Raw genomic sequence first — 16,561 nt, 5'->3', positions numbered from 1 at the left:
CACTTAAAACAAATTCAAATATCCAATGAAAATTCCCAATTCTAACATCATTCTCTTTAACCCCACATCCCACAGCCAGCCACTACTGACAATTTGGTGTGTATGTTCTCAGACATTTTTCTATCGTATATATAGAGTCTCTCGGTCCTAACTTCTCTTGCTCCTCAGTTTCTATGGCATTTCTTGTCCATTCTTTGTTTTTTTTTTTGGTTTGTTTGTTTGTTTTGGTTGTTTTTTTTTTCACCACTACCTAAAAAGACCTTTTGGAGGCTCTAGTTCTCTGGCACTTTAAATACTAGTATTTTCTGAGGTCTCCATTTTTAGCTCTTATTTTTTTCTCATTTTTATTCAGACCACTTATTTTTACCATAGGCATGCTCATACCTGAGTTAATCTCTCTCTCTACTTTGTGGTTATACTTGAAGAATTAAATCCTGGGTTTCTAACCATCACCTGGTTATCTCCACTAGGAAACCCCATGATAAATGGGAAGTCCCCATATGTAAAATTTAACTTATGGCTAAAAAGAAATTCCCTTTTTCTCTCACTCCTTTTCCTATACTCCCCCCTCTCGGTGGAGGGCAGCACCACTATCCTCAGCTCACTCCTTCCTCATCTAGACTGACATCAGTCACTAAGTCTTACTAGTTTTACCTTCTAAATAATTCTCCAATCGTCCTTCCCATGCTCATACTCACTGCCTTTGCTCACAAGATTCTCTACTATAATTGCCCCCTAATTGGTTTTCCTTCCTCTAATTTGGTTCTTTTCCAATCTATCTTCACCTTTGCAGGCAGGGGAGCTTCCCCAAAATTCAAATATGAAACACAAACTTTTCTTAAAAACTTCTCCATGATTCTCCGTGGCCTGCAGAAGAAATTCAAAACCCTTGGCCTGCCTTACAAGAAGCAGCAGGGCTGGTGCCTACATGATCTCTGGACAGGTGACTAGCTATGTCCTCAGATGCTTTCCTCACAGCACACTGACCTTTCCACTGGTTCCTCCCAGAATTATTTTTTTGTACACCTTGCCCTCTGCGGCCAATCCTTGTAGGGCTGTTATATTTTGTTCCCTGTACTTTACCAACACCCTGTGCATCCCTGAAACAGCTCTCAACACACTTATTAATTTCCTCGTGTCTTCATACTCCTGCAAAATTACGTTTTATTCCCATCTGTACCCTCAACACTTAAACAGTTGCTGGTATGTAGCAGGCACACTAGTCAAGAAATAAAAATATGATTCTATTTAAAAGTATATTTGACATAATGGCCACTTTCATAAATTTCTAAAACATAAATCCTTTTTTGTTTTGTTAAAATGTGAGAATTTATGTGAGAATTCTAAGATGTTTTGGCATCACCTAAAGCAGATCAAACCCATTACAAATTACACTTGTAATATAATCTATAGTGTAAATTTTAGTAAAATAGTAAAGATGCTCCAAAACTATTCTCCACTGGGTAAAGTTACCACTTTCCCCACATCCAGGTATAAATTTTAGTTTGGAGTGATGAGTGAAATAACCCCACAGAGAACTTTTTTTTTTTTTTACAGATAGAAAAATGCCATTTAAAATACACACACATCATCATTGCTCTATTTCCCAGCTGGAAGTCCATTTATATATTTCTTTCATTATACATTTATATAAGAAAAACCAGCCACATTGCTTTCAAATTTAGGTAAAAAGAGAAATGTGCTCATTTTAATTTATGCCCACTAAATATGATAGTGACCCTATTTCACTGTGCTTAAATAACACAATCTGATGATGATATTTAAGTAAAGCTAAGTAAAGTGTAGAAATACATATATGACAATAAATACTTCCCCAAGCTGGGCATGGTGCTGGCTTTCCTTTTCACAGTCTGAACAAAATGATTAAGCGTGCTTGCAACACAAAGCTGATTTCACAAGTGAAACATATAATAGTTAATGATCTCTAATATTTACTGACCATTTCCTATGCAACAGGCACTATTTAATGTGCTTTTCAGGTATTGACTCGTTTAATCTTCCTTACAACTCTATGAGATAGGTACTGTTATAATTTCTATTTCACAGACAACGTGAGTAATTGTTTAGAAAAGGTTAGAGAGATTACATAAGCTTTGTCCAAAGCAAACAGCTAGTAAAAAAAAAAAAGTAGATTTGGGGAGCACCTGAGTGGCTCAGCTGGTTAAGTGGTTAAATGTCTGCCTTTGGCTCAGGTAGGCCTCGCTGCTCAGCAGGGAACCTGCTTCTCCCTCTCCCTCTGCCCTTCCCCCTGCTTGTGCTCTCTTGCTCTCTCTTTCCCTCCCTCTCTTTGAAATAAATAAAATCTTTAAAAAAAATAGATTTGGGAGTCTGCACTTAGCCCATGTTCTCAACCATTTCATCACATAAAAAGAACTTTTTGTGTATGTCATTATTTGTGAACGACTGTGGGAAACAGCCTCTACAGGTGTTACAGGGAAGGGATGAGCTTCCTGTTGCTATCTGAGATTTGCTTACACCTGCACTCACTGTTTACTAGAACCACACTTCCCTCTTGTCTTACTCAGAATAGAAACTGGGAGATGTCCTTGCAATGGTAATCGAGGAGAGATGGAGAAGGCGGGATTATTTCAGAGAATACTTACTCACCACACACTTGGCTTTTAGAGGTTCTGTGATCATGGAAGCCACTACTCTACCATAAGAGAAACATTCCAAGGGATTTAAATCACTCCATCTGTTGGGCATGCCTCCGGAATTCTCGGTGAACAACGGTAATACCAACCAATGCATCACGGATACATAAAATCTCTATAGCCCTCAAGTCAGTATGAAAACATGGCAACCCACTTTTATTTTCATACTTCCTTCTGGTAGGTAGAGATAATTTGTGAGCTAGAAAGTGAGAAAAGCACAGGAGAAGGGGAAAGTCACTGAAGAGTGTGCCTGACTCACAAACTATCCTCATCACTCAATCATGACCCATGGGATGGGGGAGAAGACTGGGCTACTGCACAGACATACATTGGGGTAAAGACTGACAATTTTGGGAGGGGAGGACAAAATTTATTAGGAAGTGAAGTGTCGAGAAGGGTTTTTGAATTTGTCTTCTGACAAATGTACCCTTGCAGTGGGAATGGAGGAGACTTTTAAACGGGGTAATAGAGGCAGACCACAATATCCTTAGTCCCTGTCCTTTAAAGGTAAGGATGGTAAGCATTAACCCATTGTTGGAGTCCTCTCTCCAGAGGCAGGGACAAAGTCATGCACAGATAACTCTGAAAGGTCTCTTCCATGTGTAAATGCTTTAAGCTCTGAATACTGAAAATTTTACGTAAAAATAAATACTGAAAATTTTACGTAAAAAAAAATACTGAAAATTTTACATAAAAAAAAAAAAAAGAAGCACCAACAGCACAAAGTTCTTTCTTAGGTACTGGAAGTAATGACTCTTTAATTCTGATACCTCAGATCAGCCTGTTTTTCATATTGTATAATAAATACATATGAGTTATTGCTTGAACACTATTTTCCCCCCCAATTTCCAAAACATATGTTCCAGAAAATTACTCAATATTTGGCATATCAGACTGAAAGCAGCTTACTATTTCTGGACCGTACATTCCTGAAAGAGCTAAATTCCCAAGCAGTTCTGTGCACATTTGAAAAGTGCTACTGTGTTCCTTTCGCTTGCTCTTTATTGATTGCCACAGACTGTTATGAAAATAATGTGTCGTATTATTTCTATAGCAGAAGAGAAGATTTTCCATTGTTCCTCATATGCATCCAGTAACGAATGTAAATACGTAGGATAGGTGCATACTTGCTGACAAAAGCTTCTTCATAGCTGACTCTTTTATAAGGTTCTATGTAAACGTCAGGACTGATCCACTGAATTCAGTAAATTAGTGCTGTTTGCATCCCATCATGCCTCAGCATATACCCTGGCTAAGCATGACCCTGAATATTCCCTGCTTGCTTATTCACTAGGATGATTATGTCAAGCTACCTTAGCTATAACCCAATTTTCTGTTTCCTTTAGCTTCAAGTGTCTTATCCACAACTCCAAATACATAACATCTCCAAACTATGTGTTTTGTATTTTACCCAGGTTTTGAATATCCTCCCACCAATAAGCTAGTCAACTAGAAGATTAAGCAATGGCATGAAAATGGCAAATTAAGGAAATAGAGTATCTTGCAAGTTTTATACCATAAAATGTATTATGAAGATAGAATAGAATAATGCGGATCATTATAATACCTTACACAGGGAGAATGTTTTATTCTTTGCAGGCTACTCTGTACACATTCTTTTAACAAATATTTACTGAGCATCTATTCTGGCACCTAGAATAAAAGGAACAAAAGAGACATGACATCTACGGTCATAAGGACTAGATGAGCAGTAGGTGGTCAAAAATAAGAAATTCAGGGGCTCCTGGGTGGCTCAGCTGGTTAAGCGTCTGCCTTCGGTTCAGGTCATGATCTCGGGGTCCTAGGGTCGAGCCCTGTATCGGGCTCCCTGCTCAGCAGAGAGCCTGCTTCTCCCGCTGTCTCTGACCCTCCTCCTTGCTTGTTCATTCTCTCTCTCAAAAATAAATAAGAAATGCAATATGATAATTAGAAATTTTCTTAAGTCTATGGAAGAAAAATCAAATATGAAAGCAAAAAAGGGGAAGGGGGGGTTATTAGAGGAGTCACGTAATGTTACCCCAAAGGGGAGATTTAGTTTAAAACTACAAGATGAAAAGGAGTCAGCCCTGTGGAAAGCAGAAAGAAAAACATATCAGGAAGAGAGCACTGTGTGTGAAAAGCTACAACACAAGAAAGATCCTGATATTGAGGAAGAAATCACAAGTCTAGAATGGCTGGATATAATGAATGAGGATATTAGAGAGAAATGGGGTTGAAAAAGTAGGTAAAAATTAAACATCCAAACTATGTAAATATATTTTTTTTAAACTGTGGGTCACATTCACAATTTTAATAGGTCACAACAACTATTAAAAAAAGAGACTAGCCTAGGCCAGCCAACATTCAAGCATATTACACCTTGGAAGGATAAGCATGATTTTGAGAAACATTTACTTCTATCATTTAAATACATGATGTGTGTGTGTGCTCGCGTGGGTGTGCATAGGCTTATGGGTGTATGTGTGTATTCGCCTGAGTATAAAATGTACATCTAACCTCGTCACTGTGGATGGTAGTTCACAAAGTTTGAAAGACACTGTTATGAACTATGGCGAGAACTTTGAATTTTGTTTTAAGCTGGGGTAGGAGCAAGGAGGCGTGGGTAGGGGAATGTCCCTACTAGAGAAATAACCAGAACAAAATCCTGAGGCCAGAGAGGGAACTGGAAACCATGAGGAAGGGAGGGCCCAATGCTGCAGACGGGTCATGTGAGATGATTCTGGAACATGTCCATGAGATAGGATAGGAGGTGATCTTACTGAAAAGTGTTTTACTGTCCTGATAGCAATATTCATTTTATCGAACCAGATCGAAGAAATAGGTAAATAAGTGTAGCCAGAATGTCTTCTTAAATATTTTCCAAAAATCTGAGCACAAGACGGAACCTGGAGAATTTGGGAACTAGGCGGAATTATTTTTAAAGATGGGGGATATACTGTCTCATTTATTGGCATTAGGGGAATCACACAGGTTGGGAAGTGTTATCCCGCTTATGCAGCCACGATCAGAATCTAGTGGTGACACAGGTGCATGATTTGAGATCATGATTTGTGGTGTCCTCATTGGACTTCTTCTGTGATGTGGTTTTGTCTACAGTCTGGTCGCTGCCTAACATCACTCATGCCCACCCTTGTTCAGCTGCATTCTCCAGACTCCCCTGAAATTCTCTGAGTCACAAATACCTTTAGATACATCCTGTGTTCTGCTTACATATGCCAGAGTTGCTTTCTTTGCTTGAAATCAAGAACCCTGCCTTAAACAGTTTTCCACTATGAAGTTTTTATGTGCATCACAAAAGCCCTGCACAGAAGTAGCTACATTATTTGGAATCTTCAATAAATTGTGTTCATACAGGATATAATCTCTGGCTAGCCGGCATGCATGACTTATTTGAGTTTTGAAACAGATCTTCTCTCGAATGCTCCCAGTCAGACTGAAGCCAGAAGATGCAATGGAGTGGGGACATGTCCATTTTGTGAAACACATCAAAGGGAAAATAGTAATTCAGAAGGGAATTCGAGTGACATGACATTTAACCTCCTATTATTACCTAAGAATAAAAAATAGACTGAATATAAAGAAATACTACCCAATATCACGAATAAAACCCTTGGCTTGATTTAAATTCAGAAGACAAACTTATTTCTACTCATTTCAACTGCTATACCAATAAGTAAAAACTAAAAGCATCTATTGAATTGTTGCCAAAACAACAAGGAGGAAATGCAAGAGTGAATGGTAAAAGTCAATAAGAATTCTTGCAACAACTAATTGGGATTTCTCATTCATATGTAGTATTTTCATTACTATACATGTTGATAATGTCCAAAGTACTGGAACTGTAACTTTTTATCATCCTATTATCATTACATCAAGATAACTGGACATTTATACTTTGTATTTAAATTCTTTATTTCTAATAAAGAAATGTGATTCTCACACTTCAGCATTCATAAGAATCACTGGGAGGGCTTGTTGAAACACCAATGGCTGGACCCCACGCCCAAAATTTCTGAACCAGGTTGGTGTTTCCAAAAAGTTCTCAGATAATGTCAGTGCTGCTGGTCTGCGAAACTCTGAGAAACACAGTACTGGAAGATATTAAAAATGTGCAACCAGAGTTCACAGGTATGAAGGAAAAAAGTACAATCTCACAACTATTAGTTCTTTTAGTCTGAGTGTTTTAAAAAGTCTAAAGTCTGCTATTATAAAGGAGTTTTATACTCTGTTGCAGCTATCCCTGAGAGGATTACCAAAATGTTCATTGTTAGAAAGGTTTTTAAGCACACCAGTAAGGTACACATAAGAGGGACATAGACAGGTCATTTGTCCTGACAACGTAAGTCAGGGAAGTTCATACGGACTTAAATCAATGTTGGCAGAAATGGAGCATACAAGATTTTGATCCACAGTCCCTGGTTTAAATTTATAAATAAGAAGAACTGAGCTAGATCGAATGGTAGTTCTATTTTTAATTTTTTTGAGGAAATTACATACTGTTTTCCGTAATGGCTGTACCAATTTATGTTCTCACCAACAGCACACAAGGGTTCCTTTTTCTCCATATCCTCATCAACACGTTATTTCTTGTCTTTTTGATAACAGCATTTCCCCGATGATTAACGATGCTGAGAATTTTTTCATGTACCTGTGGGCCATTTGTATGTATTTGAAAAAAAATATCTATTCAGGTCCTTAGCCCTCTCTTTAATTGGATTATTTGCTTTTTTTGCAAATAAAAAGTTGTGTTGGTCCCTTATATATTTTAGATATCAACCCCTTCCAGATACATGGCATACAAATATTTTCTCCCATTTGGTAGGTGGCCTTTTCATTTTGCTGATGGTTTCCTTCGCCTTTTCATTCGATGAGTTCACTTGTTTATTTTTGCCTCTGTTGCCCGTGCTTTTGGTGTCACATCTAAAACATCATTTCCAAGACTGATGTCAAGGAGCGTATACCCTGTGTTTTCTTTTAGCAGTTTCATAGTTTTGGATCTTATACTTAAGTCTGTAATTTATTTCAATTTGTGAGTGCTGTAACATAGTGGTCCGATTTCATTGTTTTTTTTTTTTTTTTTTTTGCATGTGAAGATCTAGTTTTTCTCAATACCATTTATTGAAGAGACTGGAGCTAGAGGGTATTATGCTGAGCAAAATAAGTCAGAGAAAGACAATTATCATATGATCTCACTGATATGAGGAATTTGAGAAACAAGACAGAAGATCATAGAGGAAGGGAGGGAAAAATGAAACAAGATGAAACCAGAGAGGGACACAAACCATAAGATCTACTCTTCATCTCAGGAAACAAACTGAGGGTTGCTGGAGTGGTGGGGGGGTGGGAGGGATGGGGTGGCTGGGTGATGGACATTGGGGAGGGTATGTGCTATGGTGAGTGCTGTGAAGTGTGCAAGACTGTTGAATCACAGATCTGTACCTCTGACACAAGTAATACAATATATGTTAAAAAAAAAAAGAAGAAGAAGAAGAAGAAGATAGCAGGAGGGGAAGAACGAAGGGGGGGAAATCGGATGGGGAGACGAACCATGAGAGACGATGGACTCTAACAAACTGAGGGTTCTAGAGGGGAGGGGGATGGGGGGATGGGTTAGCCTGGTGATGGGTATTGAAGAGGGCACGTTCTGCATGGAGCACTGGGTGTTATACACAAACAATGAAGCATGGAACACTACATCAAAAACTAATGCGGTATGGTGATTAACATAACAATAAAAATTAAAATAATAAATAAAATCTTAAAAAAATAAAGTGTGAGTCCTCTATGCATGCTTGTGGATTTTTAATAAATCTGTTCAATGTCCAGATATTAATAGCGTACCACCTCCCAAAGTACACCATGTGATAGGACTCCATATTATTCAAGGTAAAAGAATTCTGAGGTTCACTTTTTAACACACTGCATTTCTTCTCTGGGGGACTTCTCAGAGCCTTCAGAAGACTAAAAGAAATTTAGAAGGGCCTTGGGCACAGTGTTTTCCTGCTTAGATAACCACAGAATACTTTTATGAAACTAACATTCTGTGAAACATACTTTATAAAATTCTCTATCAGGGTTGATGAGAAATCTATAAGCTAAACTGGAAGATCATGAGAAGGCCTCCAACCAGGCCAGTCTTACTGCAACAGATACGCATGCAGTCAGCACACTGGCATTTCAAAATATCGATCGTCTCTGAACAGGAGACGAGCTTCAAAGAGTGGTTGATACATGACAGTCCTTTAAAATTAAAATCATTTAAAAAAAAAAAAGATTTCTTAACTTGGCCATGATAGAGTAGGATGTCTTTATTTCCATTTTGACTGACATGATGGAGGACTGATTATGGGAGGCGGGGGAAGAATGAGTCAAAAAATGGGTAGGGAAAGGAAAAAAAAAATCATTCTATTAAAGAAAATGGAGTTTTGAGCTACATCAAGAAGTATCAATTGCACTGGGCTGTGTCTACATGGTGTGTAATGCTTCCCAGCTGGCTTAATTACAGCATTCTACATTACCAGCGATCAGAAATTCTAAGAATCTGTAGAAAAAGACAACACTATGATCCAGACTTTGAAAAAATATTCGTGGGAAAACTACTGGAAGGAACGGCCAATTCTGTTACCTTCTTCCTTTAGCAGAAAGCTGTTCTTGAACACCCAGCACCATAAAGTCGTCTTAGCCTGTGAGGCTACGACACAAGCTTGCTCACTAACTCACACTGCCCAGCCCGGGAGGCTGCAGTAGTCGTCTGTCCTCGCGATGACAACCAAGGAAACACTCTGGTATCATCGAATTATAATGATCACACATATTCACAAGTGATGGCGCATCTCTGGGAGGGCTATCATCGCCTCTTGAGGGAGACCCTGTGCATCCTGGCCACACGGCACGGGCACACCAGGGACAGGAGCATCCGCACACTGGCACTTACTAGGCGTGTGCAGGTCTAAGGCCAGATGCTGGGTGCTCGAAGGTTCATGATAAAGACTGGCATGCCTGTGTTCTGGGAGTGTCATTAGCAAAAACGGCTTGATGATCGCACAGAAGTAGGGATCTCACTGAGACCCAGGTCAGGGATCAAACACTAGCTAGCTATGAATTCAGCGTGGCAGAACGGAAGAAAAAGGGGGACTCTTTCCCAACACACACGGACGTGCATCAAATAAAAAGAGGGAATAGAGAAACTCTCAAGTCAACCTGAGAGACGAACATTGCACAGAGTCAAATAACAGCTTTCCAAAATCACAGAAAGATCAAAATAGCTTAAGCTGAGAAAAAAAAAAAAAGTGTGTTATATTTGAGAATAAATATTCATAGTCCTCTAGCTACTACAATTTTGAGGATAATTCACGACAAGACAATGTTTCTTTAGTAAATATGAAAGTGCTGTTACAGGATCTTTGGTCAAAAATTGCACTGGAATGGAAATTTTAATGAAAGGTTTTTAAAGATGCATCTTCTCTCCGCATGCGTGTGGCCCCAGCGGCCGGAGATGCGGATACAATCTGGGCCCACACAGACCGGATCAAAGCTAATTGGACTTTGTGGCAAATGAACTCACGACCTAGAACTCATTAGTCATGATCTAACACAAGGAGACTGTGAGCCATAGCAAATACATGTTGACGTGAGATATTTACTTGGAATCATCTCTGTACTTAAATGGGCTTTCTCATTTTAAAGCGTCAACTTTGGCGATGTTGTTTTTCTAACGTTTTGCAAATGAACGAGTTCACTGATCTCATATTTACCTATGGTGTGGAAGACCCTAAGGGCCGTGGTGGAGTTTAGGCACGAGGCAATAGGCAGAATTCAGAGTCCTAAATAGGAGCCAGAAATAAAAAAAAAAGAATAACTATAGTACTTGATTTTTCAGAAATAGCTAAAGTTGACTGTTCACTATTTATAAGATGCTACAGAAAGCACTTCTGAAAAGCTAACCACCTCCATTTCATAGATGAACAAAAGCGAAGCAGGCTGTACATCTTTGACAAAGTCATACAATAGTCATCTCTCCGCCCGACGCTAGCCCAGTGATGAAGCACGACGATACACACCGTCTCGACACCCGTTCCAATCCCTTTGTCCTCTGCTGCTTCCCATCATACACACGCAAGCTATAGACCAGTGTTCCCAGGTGCCCTGCAGCTAACCACTGCCTTGTGACGTGGTTAAAGCCAAGAGAGAGAAGCAAAAGGAAGCTGGGGCTTTCTGGGAAAGCCTCTGTGTGCATGTGCGTGGCCCCATATACACATATGTGTACACATATCTGCAGGTATACACATATGCTCTTCATCCTGTCCGGAATGTTGATACGATGGTCGCAACTGAAGCAGACATCCTACAAACCTATCAGAAAATCTTGGCCCTAATATCCCTGAGCTGCAAAACCAATGTCAGCAAGAGACTAAAAGGAAGCACCGTTCTGGATGTTTCTAGAGCTCATTTCCTATCATCTTTTAGTAGTTTAGCTCCAAGCTGGCTCAACACATCTGATTAATCCTGATGGAAGGAGAGGCTGATGGAACTGAGCTTGAGAGGCACCCACTCCTCCCTTTCTAAGAAAGCCACTTTTCCCTACTACAGAGCCAACTAATGCTCACTGCCCCTGCTCCCGAGAAATATGCAGCATTCTGTGAGGCCAGATGTTGTCTACTGGAGCAATTTCCATGGTGTAGCCCGTCCAGTTATGCTCCCTCTGCTATATGTCAGCTTATAAGATTTTCTCCGGTAAGGTTGACTTTATATTTGCACTATATATTTGACTATATATTTGCATATGGAGTGCTAGTGATTTGCACAATATGCTACCTCTGGACTTCTTATGACCTGACAAAAATAAAAGCCCTAGTCTGTTCAAATTTGTATTTGTCAGATTTTCTGGGATGCTCTGCTGACAGAATGCTGTAATACATGTAAGATAAAATGCTACAGGAATAGACAGTAGAGTGGTAACTCAGCCCTCTGCTGCAGGGGGCTGGCTTGTCCAGGCATTGTCTAGGATGCCTTTAAACTAGAAGAACAAACCAGGTAGGAGATGGCACATGCTTGAGCAAAGGCAGAGTATATAATGCCTTTACTCTGGGGCTCTTGTGACACAGACAAGGATGAAATGACAATATAACTGAGTGATCTCTAGCAGCATCTAGAAACCCATTATATTTTCCCTGATAGAATGCAAGTCCAAGTGGCAGGTGTATCTATTTTTCTGGTGTAAATGGCAACCGTAGTGTGGGTTCATGGCAGAGATTCTAAAAGCTCACTCCAGGAGGCCCCAGTCCCACACAATAAACAGGTAAAAAAAAAAAACATTCAGAGAATGTCGAACATACGTAAAGAGTTACGGATTCGCTAGAGCGACAGAAATTCACTGACCCTACATTATGTGCCAATCTCCTAACTAACTGTAAATAAAACAACAAAATGACATTTTCCGTTCAGAGAGAATTCTCCCTAGTTCGAGAAACATGAGTAAGCATTCATAGCACTGTGCTGGAAGTTAAAGTCAGGGTTCAGTGCTGTCTGATAAATTAACTGCAGTGGAGAGCCAGGGTCCACGTCACAAGGGGCGGGGGGGCGGGGAATGAGGAAGAAGTTTATAAAGATCATACGAGGCTCGGTGTAGGGAACTGGAAAGACAGGACAGAAAGCAGAGGAAACCACATGCCCAAAAATAGGCACGAAAGGGTAGTATTTGGGGAAATCTGCACAAAGTTCATTGTTTCTAGAACAGGTGGAAAATGAAGCTGGAAGAAGGAATGGGGTGAATGTCAAGGTAGAGCGGTGAATTGTATTTTATAGGTAAAGGAGGTTTTAAGGCGGTGGGAATGTGGATAGATTCAGTGACCAAAAGCAATGAGAAAAGAGAGAAGAGTCAAGATCAGGGAAGAGCTTCCAGTGTGGTATCAGCTACTGTCTTCCAGGCCCCGTGTTAGTTGCTGAAAAGGTATTTCCTCAAATGTGAGATCATCATCCTCCCACTTCCCAGGAAAGAATCATAAAAAGCTCGAAATACTTAAGTATCTTAATCATGTTAATAAAATTTATGCAGAGTTAAAGTAGGATTCTAAGGTATTTAGTTATAATAACAATAGGTAACAATAACTGAACTTTGACTATGTGTCATGTACTCTTGTGGTGTTAGATTTATTGCAAGAGACAAAAATTCCTGCCCTCCTGGAGGTTACAAGTTGAGATCATGGGACTCGATGAAACCACCCAAGGAAAGAGAAGGTGCAGTAAGAAAAAAGCAAGCAGAGGTTATCGACCTGGGGGGCACACCAATGTTGAAGGGAGGTGGGCAGGATGAGAGAATTTGAATTTATTTCAGGTAAGCCCAAAGATCCAACAGATTGCAAACAAAACCTCAAGTGGTTAAATGAAAACAATCCTGGTGACCTGTAATAGTTCCTAGTCTCTTATAATATCCTGAATCTCACTCCAAAGTGGCTGAAAAAAACAATTAGTATAAACTTACAAATTTACATTATTGTTCCTGCAAAGGTGATAAGTTGCGTGGCGGGGTGGGGGTGGGGGGCAAGTTCAGACAGGAAAATAAGATTGAAGGATCAGGTACTCTTATGGAGACTAAGTACTTCATTTAATAAATGCCAAAAGAAACAAATGTACTAGTTTGGTATTAGTTTACAGACAAACACACACACGCACAAATTCACCTTATTTATAAAAACAAAAAGCACAGGGTTTATAAGGTATCAGTAAGACACAGAAATCACCAACGAGGGGTATACATTTTTCTCAACCTAGTGAAAACCATTAAAAGGCATAACAGTTTTCATAATTTAAAATAATCCATTGAGGTTGAGAAGAAAATCAGCTCACATTCCTCACAAACCTAGACAAATCTCTACACAGGAGGCTCATTCCAGTAACTCTGATCTGGTAAAAAAAAAAAAAAAAAAAATTACCATGAAAACAAGGAAACAATTTGGGAATAGTGGGATGTGCCGGCGAGTCCATTATTTTTCTCTGACTACGCGGGAGAATGAAAACCACCACGGCACATCAACTTACATCGCTCCGTTGGTATAGACAGTATCACTTCCTTCCACATACTGCACCTGAGCTGGGTAGACATGCTGGACCTGCTGCACAGTCTGAACCTGCTGGACCTGAAAAACAAATATTAGGATCGCCATGAGAAGCCGATCTGACCGAATACACAGCGTTAGCTTTGCCGCAAAGATTTCTCTAGGGTGTTGAAAATTGTGAGACTCGTGCTAATTTCAAGATAAGCACGTGGGGGGTCCAGATCAACCGTAGCAAGCACGCTGAATAAATTCTCTACCGTTTGCGGATACCTTTTCTGCAGATGTGTAGGTATAGACATACTCCAAATATTTAGGGTGAAACTCCGGAAAGCTCCTCACTTATTCTGATGATTTATGAAACTCTCCTCACCTGGTCTGTTACAGCTAAGTTTATTTTACAATTTAAGAAATACATGGAAAAAAAAAAAAAAAGAAATACATGGGGCGGGCGCCTGGGTGGCTCAGTTGGTTAAGCGACTGCCTTCGGCTCAGGTCATGACCCTGGAGTCCCAGGATCGAGTCCCGCCTCGGGCTCCCTGCTCAGCAGGGAGTCTGCTTCTCCCTCTGACCCTCCCCCCTCTCATGTACTCTCTCTCTCTCATTCTCACTCTCTCAAAATAAATAAATAAATCTTAAAAAAAAAAATAAAAGAAGGAACTTTAAAAAAAAAAAAGAAAGAAATTCATGGGGAGCCTGGCTGGCTCGGTCAGGAGAGCACACAACTCGATCTCAGGGTCATGAGTTTGAGCCCCGTGTTGGGCATAGAGATGACTTTTTTAAAAAACTTAAAAATAAAATAAAAAACTAATGATGGAAAATTTCACACACTCAAATGTGGAAAAAAACACTATAATAAACCCCCTATACTCATCATCCAAGATAAATAATTGCCACCAGCTCTCCTCTTTTAAGCCCTTACAGGATTATTTAAAAGCAAGTACAGAGATTCTATCACTTCACTCGTAAATGTTTCATTTTGTTTCTAAGACAGAAAGACTCTTTTTAACATGAACACAATACTAATATCACATATAAAACATTAACAGTTCCTGGATATCATCTAAAATCCAGTCACTGTTAAAATCTAATTATTCCAATGTGTCCTTACAGTTGGTTTGTTCAAATCAGGATCCAAACACGGTCTGCATATTACATTTGGGTGATATTTCCTATCTTGCTCTTTTACTCTCTAACAGTTTCCCATCCTTTTTATTTCTTGACTATCACTTATTGAAGAATCTGGACTATTTATCTTGTAGAATTTCTGGAATTCTAGGCTTGGAGGACAGCATCCCTGAGAGGTCATTTAATAAGTTCCTCTATCTCCTGTTTGTCCTATAAACTGGTAGTTAGATTGAGGGCCTTGAACAGGTTCAATTTTTGAAAAGCTACCGTTATCAGTTGCCATATGACAGCTAGCTCTCTCTCCTTCTTCAGTGTTAACATATAATCGGTGGGGTCAAGTGTTGTCAGCCACATCCACTTCCCATAATGCTCCTTCTTCATGCTTTCCCTGAGATTATTAGTAGCCACTGACAATCCTTTTCTAGGGCTTGTATTTCAATTAATAAAGGTTCTAACTCTGGTAGTCTGATTCTGTTATTCCTTCTTCATTTATTAGTAGACTGCTATAAAGAAACTCCCCTCGGGGCGCCTGGGTGGCTCAGTCGGTTAAGCATCTGCCTTCAGCTCAGGTCATGATCTCAGGGTCCTGGGATTGAGCCCCACGTTGGGCTTCCCTGCTCAGCGGGGAGTCTGCTTCTCCCTCTCCCTCTCCCCCTCCCACTGCTCGTGCTCTCTCTCTCTCTCCCTCTCTCAAATAAATAAATAAAAAGAAATTCCTCTCATTAATTATTTGGTTACTTTGAAATAGGTTCGTACAGGAAGAGGAAGATAAATACATGATTCTTCTCTTTACCAGTACTCAGAATGTTATCCCTTAGCTCCCTTCCAGGGTGAGCAATGTGGTTTGGGGTTTGGTTTGGTTGGCATTTTTATGATTCTTGCCTGTTAAACATATTTGATGTTTTTCAGTCCAGCAGTTTTTTGGTTGGTAAACTGCCCCATCTCTGACCAATAACAGTCCCTTCAAAGGGGATTCTGTATCTTCTGACACCATCACAGTAATCTTTCTTACCTCCCTTGCTTTCTGTTGTGATAAGATATTCTAAACTTATCTCTTACATTTCCTCTTCTGGATCTAGAATCAACCATTTCTCCAAAGAGCCTGGTTCCTAGTAGTTAGGAGTAATATAAACATGTAAAAACTGTTTAGAAAGGCAATTTATAGACAGACAGACTCTTTGAAAACTTGGTGATTTCTCCTACAGAAATATTTACCACTTTAAAAGTTGCTGTACCATATTATTAAAAAATATAGTTTATAAGAGCATAAAGTTAGAAGGGAAAGCCTTAATGACTGAAGAGCAGAGTGTTAAATAAATTAGAGGAAAACCATTCTTAGGATATATGGCTAATGTTAGAAAAATAAAAATTGACATGTACTTTAATAACAAGATCTCTATCTCTAAGATGTTACCAAGTGAAAAAATATGTTGCAGAATAATACTTACAGAACTGCTTTATTTATGTTTAAAAATATGTATATCTCTCATTTGCATGAACATGTATATATAAATGGATATAAGTACATAAAGGAAAACAGAAGGATGCACATACAACTCCTAAAAGTGGTTTCTCCACTGAGTGACATGAAATGAGATGGGAGAGGTGAGGGGACTAGCGTCTATTATTCTGAGCATTTCTATTACTCTTGGATTTTTAACATGAAAATGAATTCATCTGTTACATACATAACACATAAAATACATG

At 39.4% G+C, this 16,561-nt stretch overlaps 1 protein-coding gene across 3 annotated transcripts in view; it reads right to left on the bottom strand.

The window, feature by feature from the left end:
- Positions 1–16,561, bottom strand: part of RFX3 (regulatory factor X3) — a 281,486-nt gene that overhangs the window by 101,949 nt on the left and 162,976 nt on the right. For all 3 annotated transcript variants that reach the window (XM_088018771.1, XM_028117363.2, XM_028117364.2), the window contains exon 3: positions 13,713–13,810. In XM_088018771.1, the coding sequence (XP_087874897.1) occupies positions 13,713–13,810 (98 nt within the window). The remainder of the gene's footprint in view (positions 1–13,712; positions 13,811–16,561) is intronic.

This window comes from Eumetopias jubatus, unplaced genomic scaffold, assembly GCF_037043125.1.
Source record: "Eumetopias jubatus isolate StellerSeaLion01/CBP00866 unplaced genomic scaffold, mEumJub1_p1.0 scaffold_15, whole genome shotgun sequence".
Taxonomy (NCBI): domain Eukaryota; kingdom Metazoa; phylum Chordata; class Mammalia; order Carnivora; family Otariidae; genus Eumetopias; species Eumetopias jubatus.
Note: the sequence above shows the minus strand (reverse complement) of the source record. Positions and strands in the feature narration are given on the sequence as shown.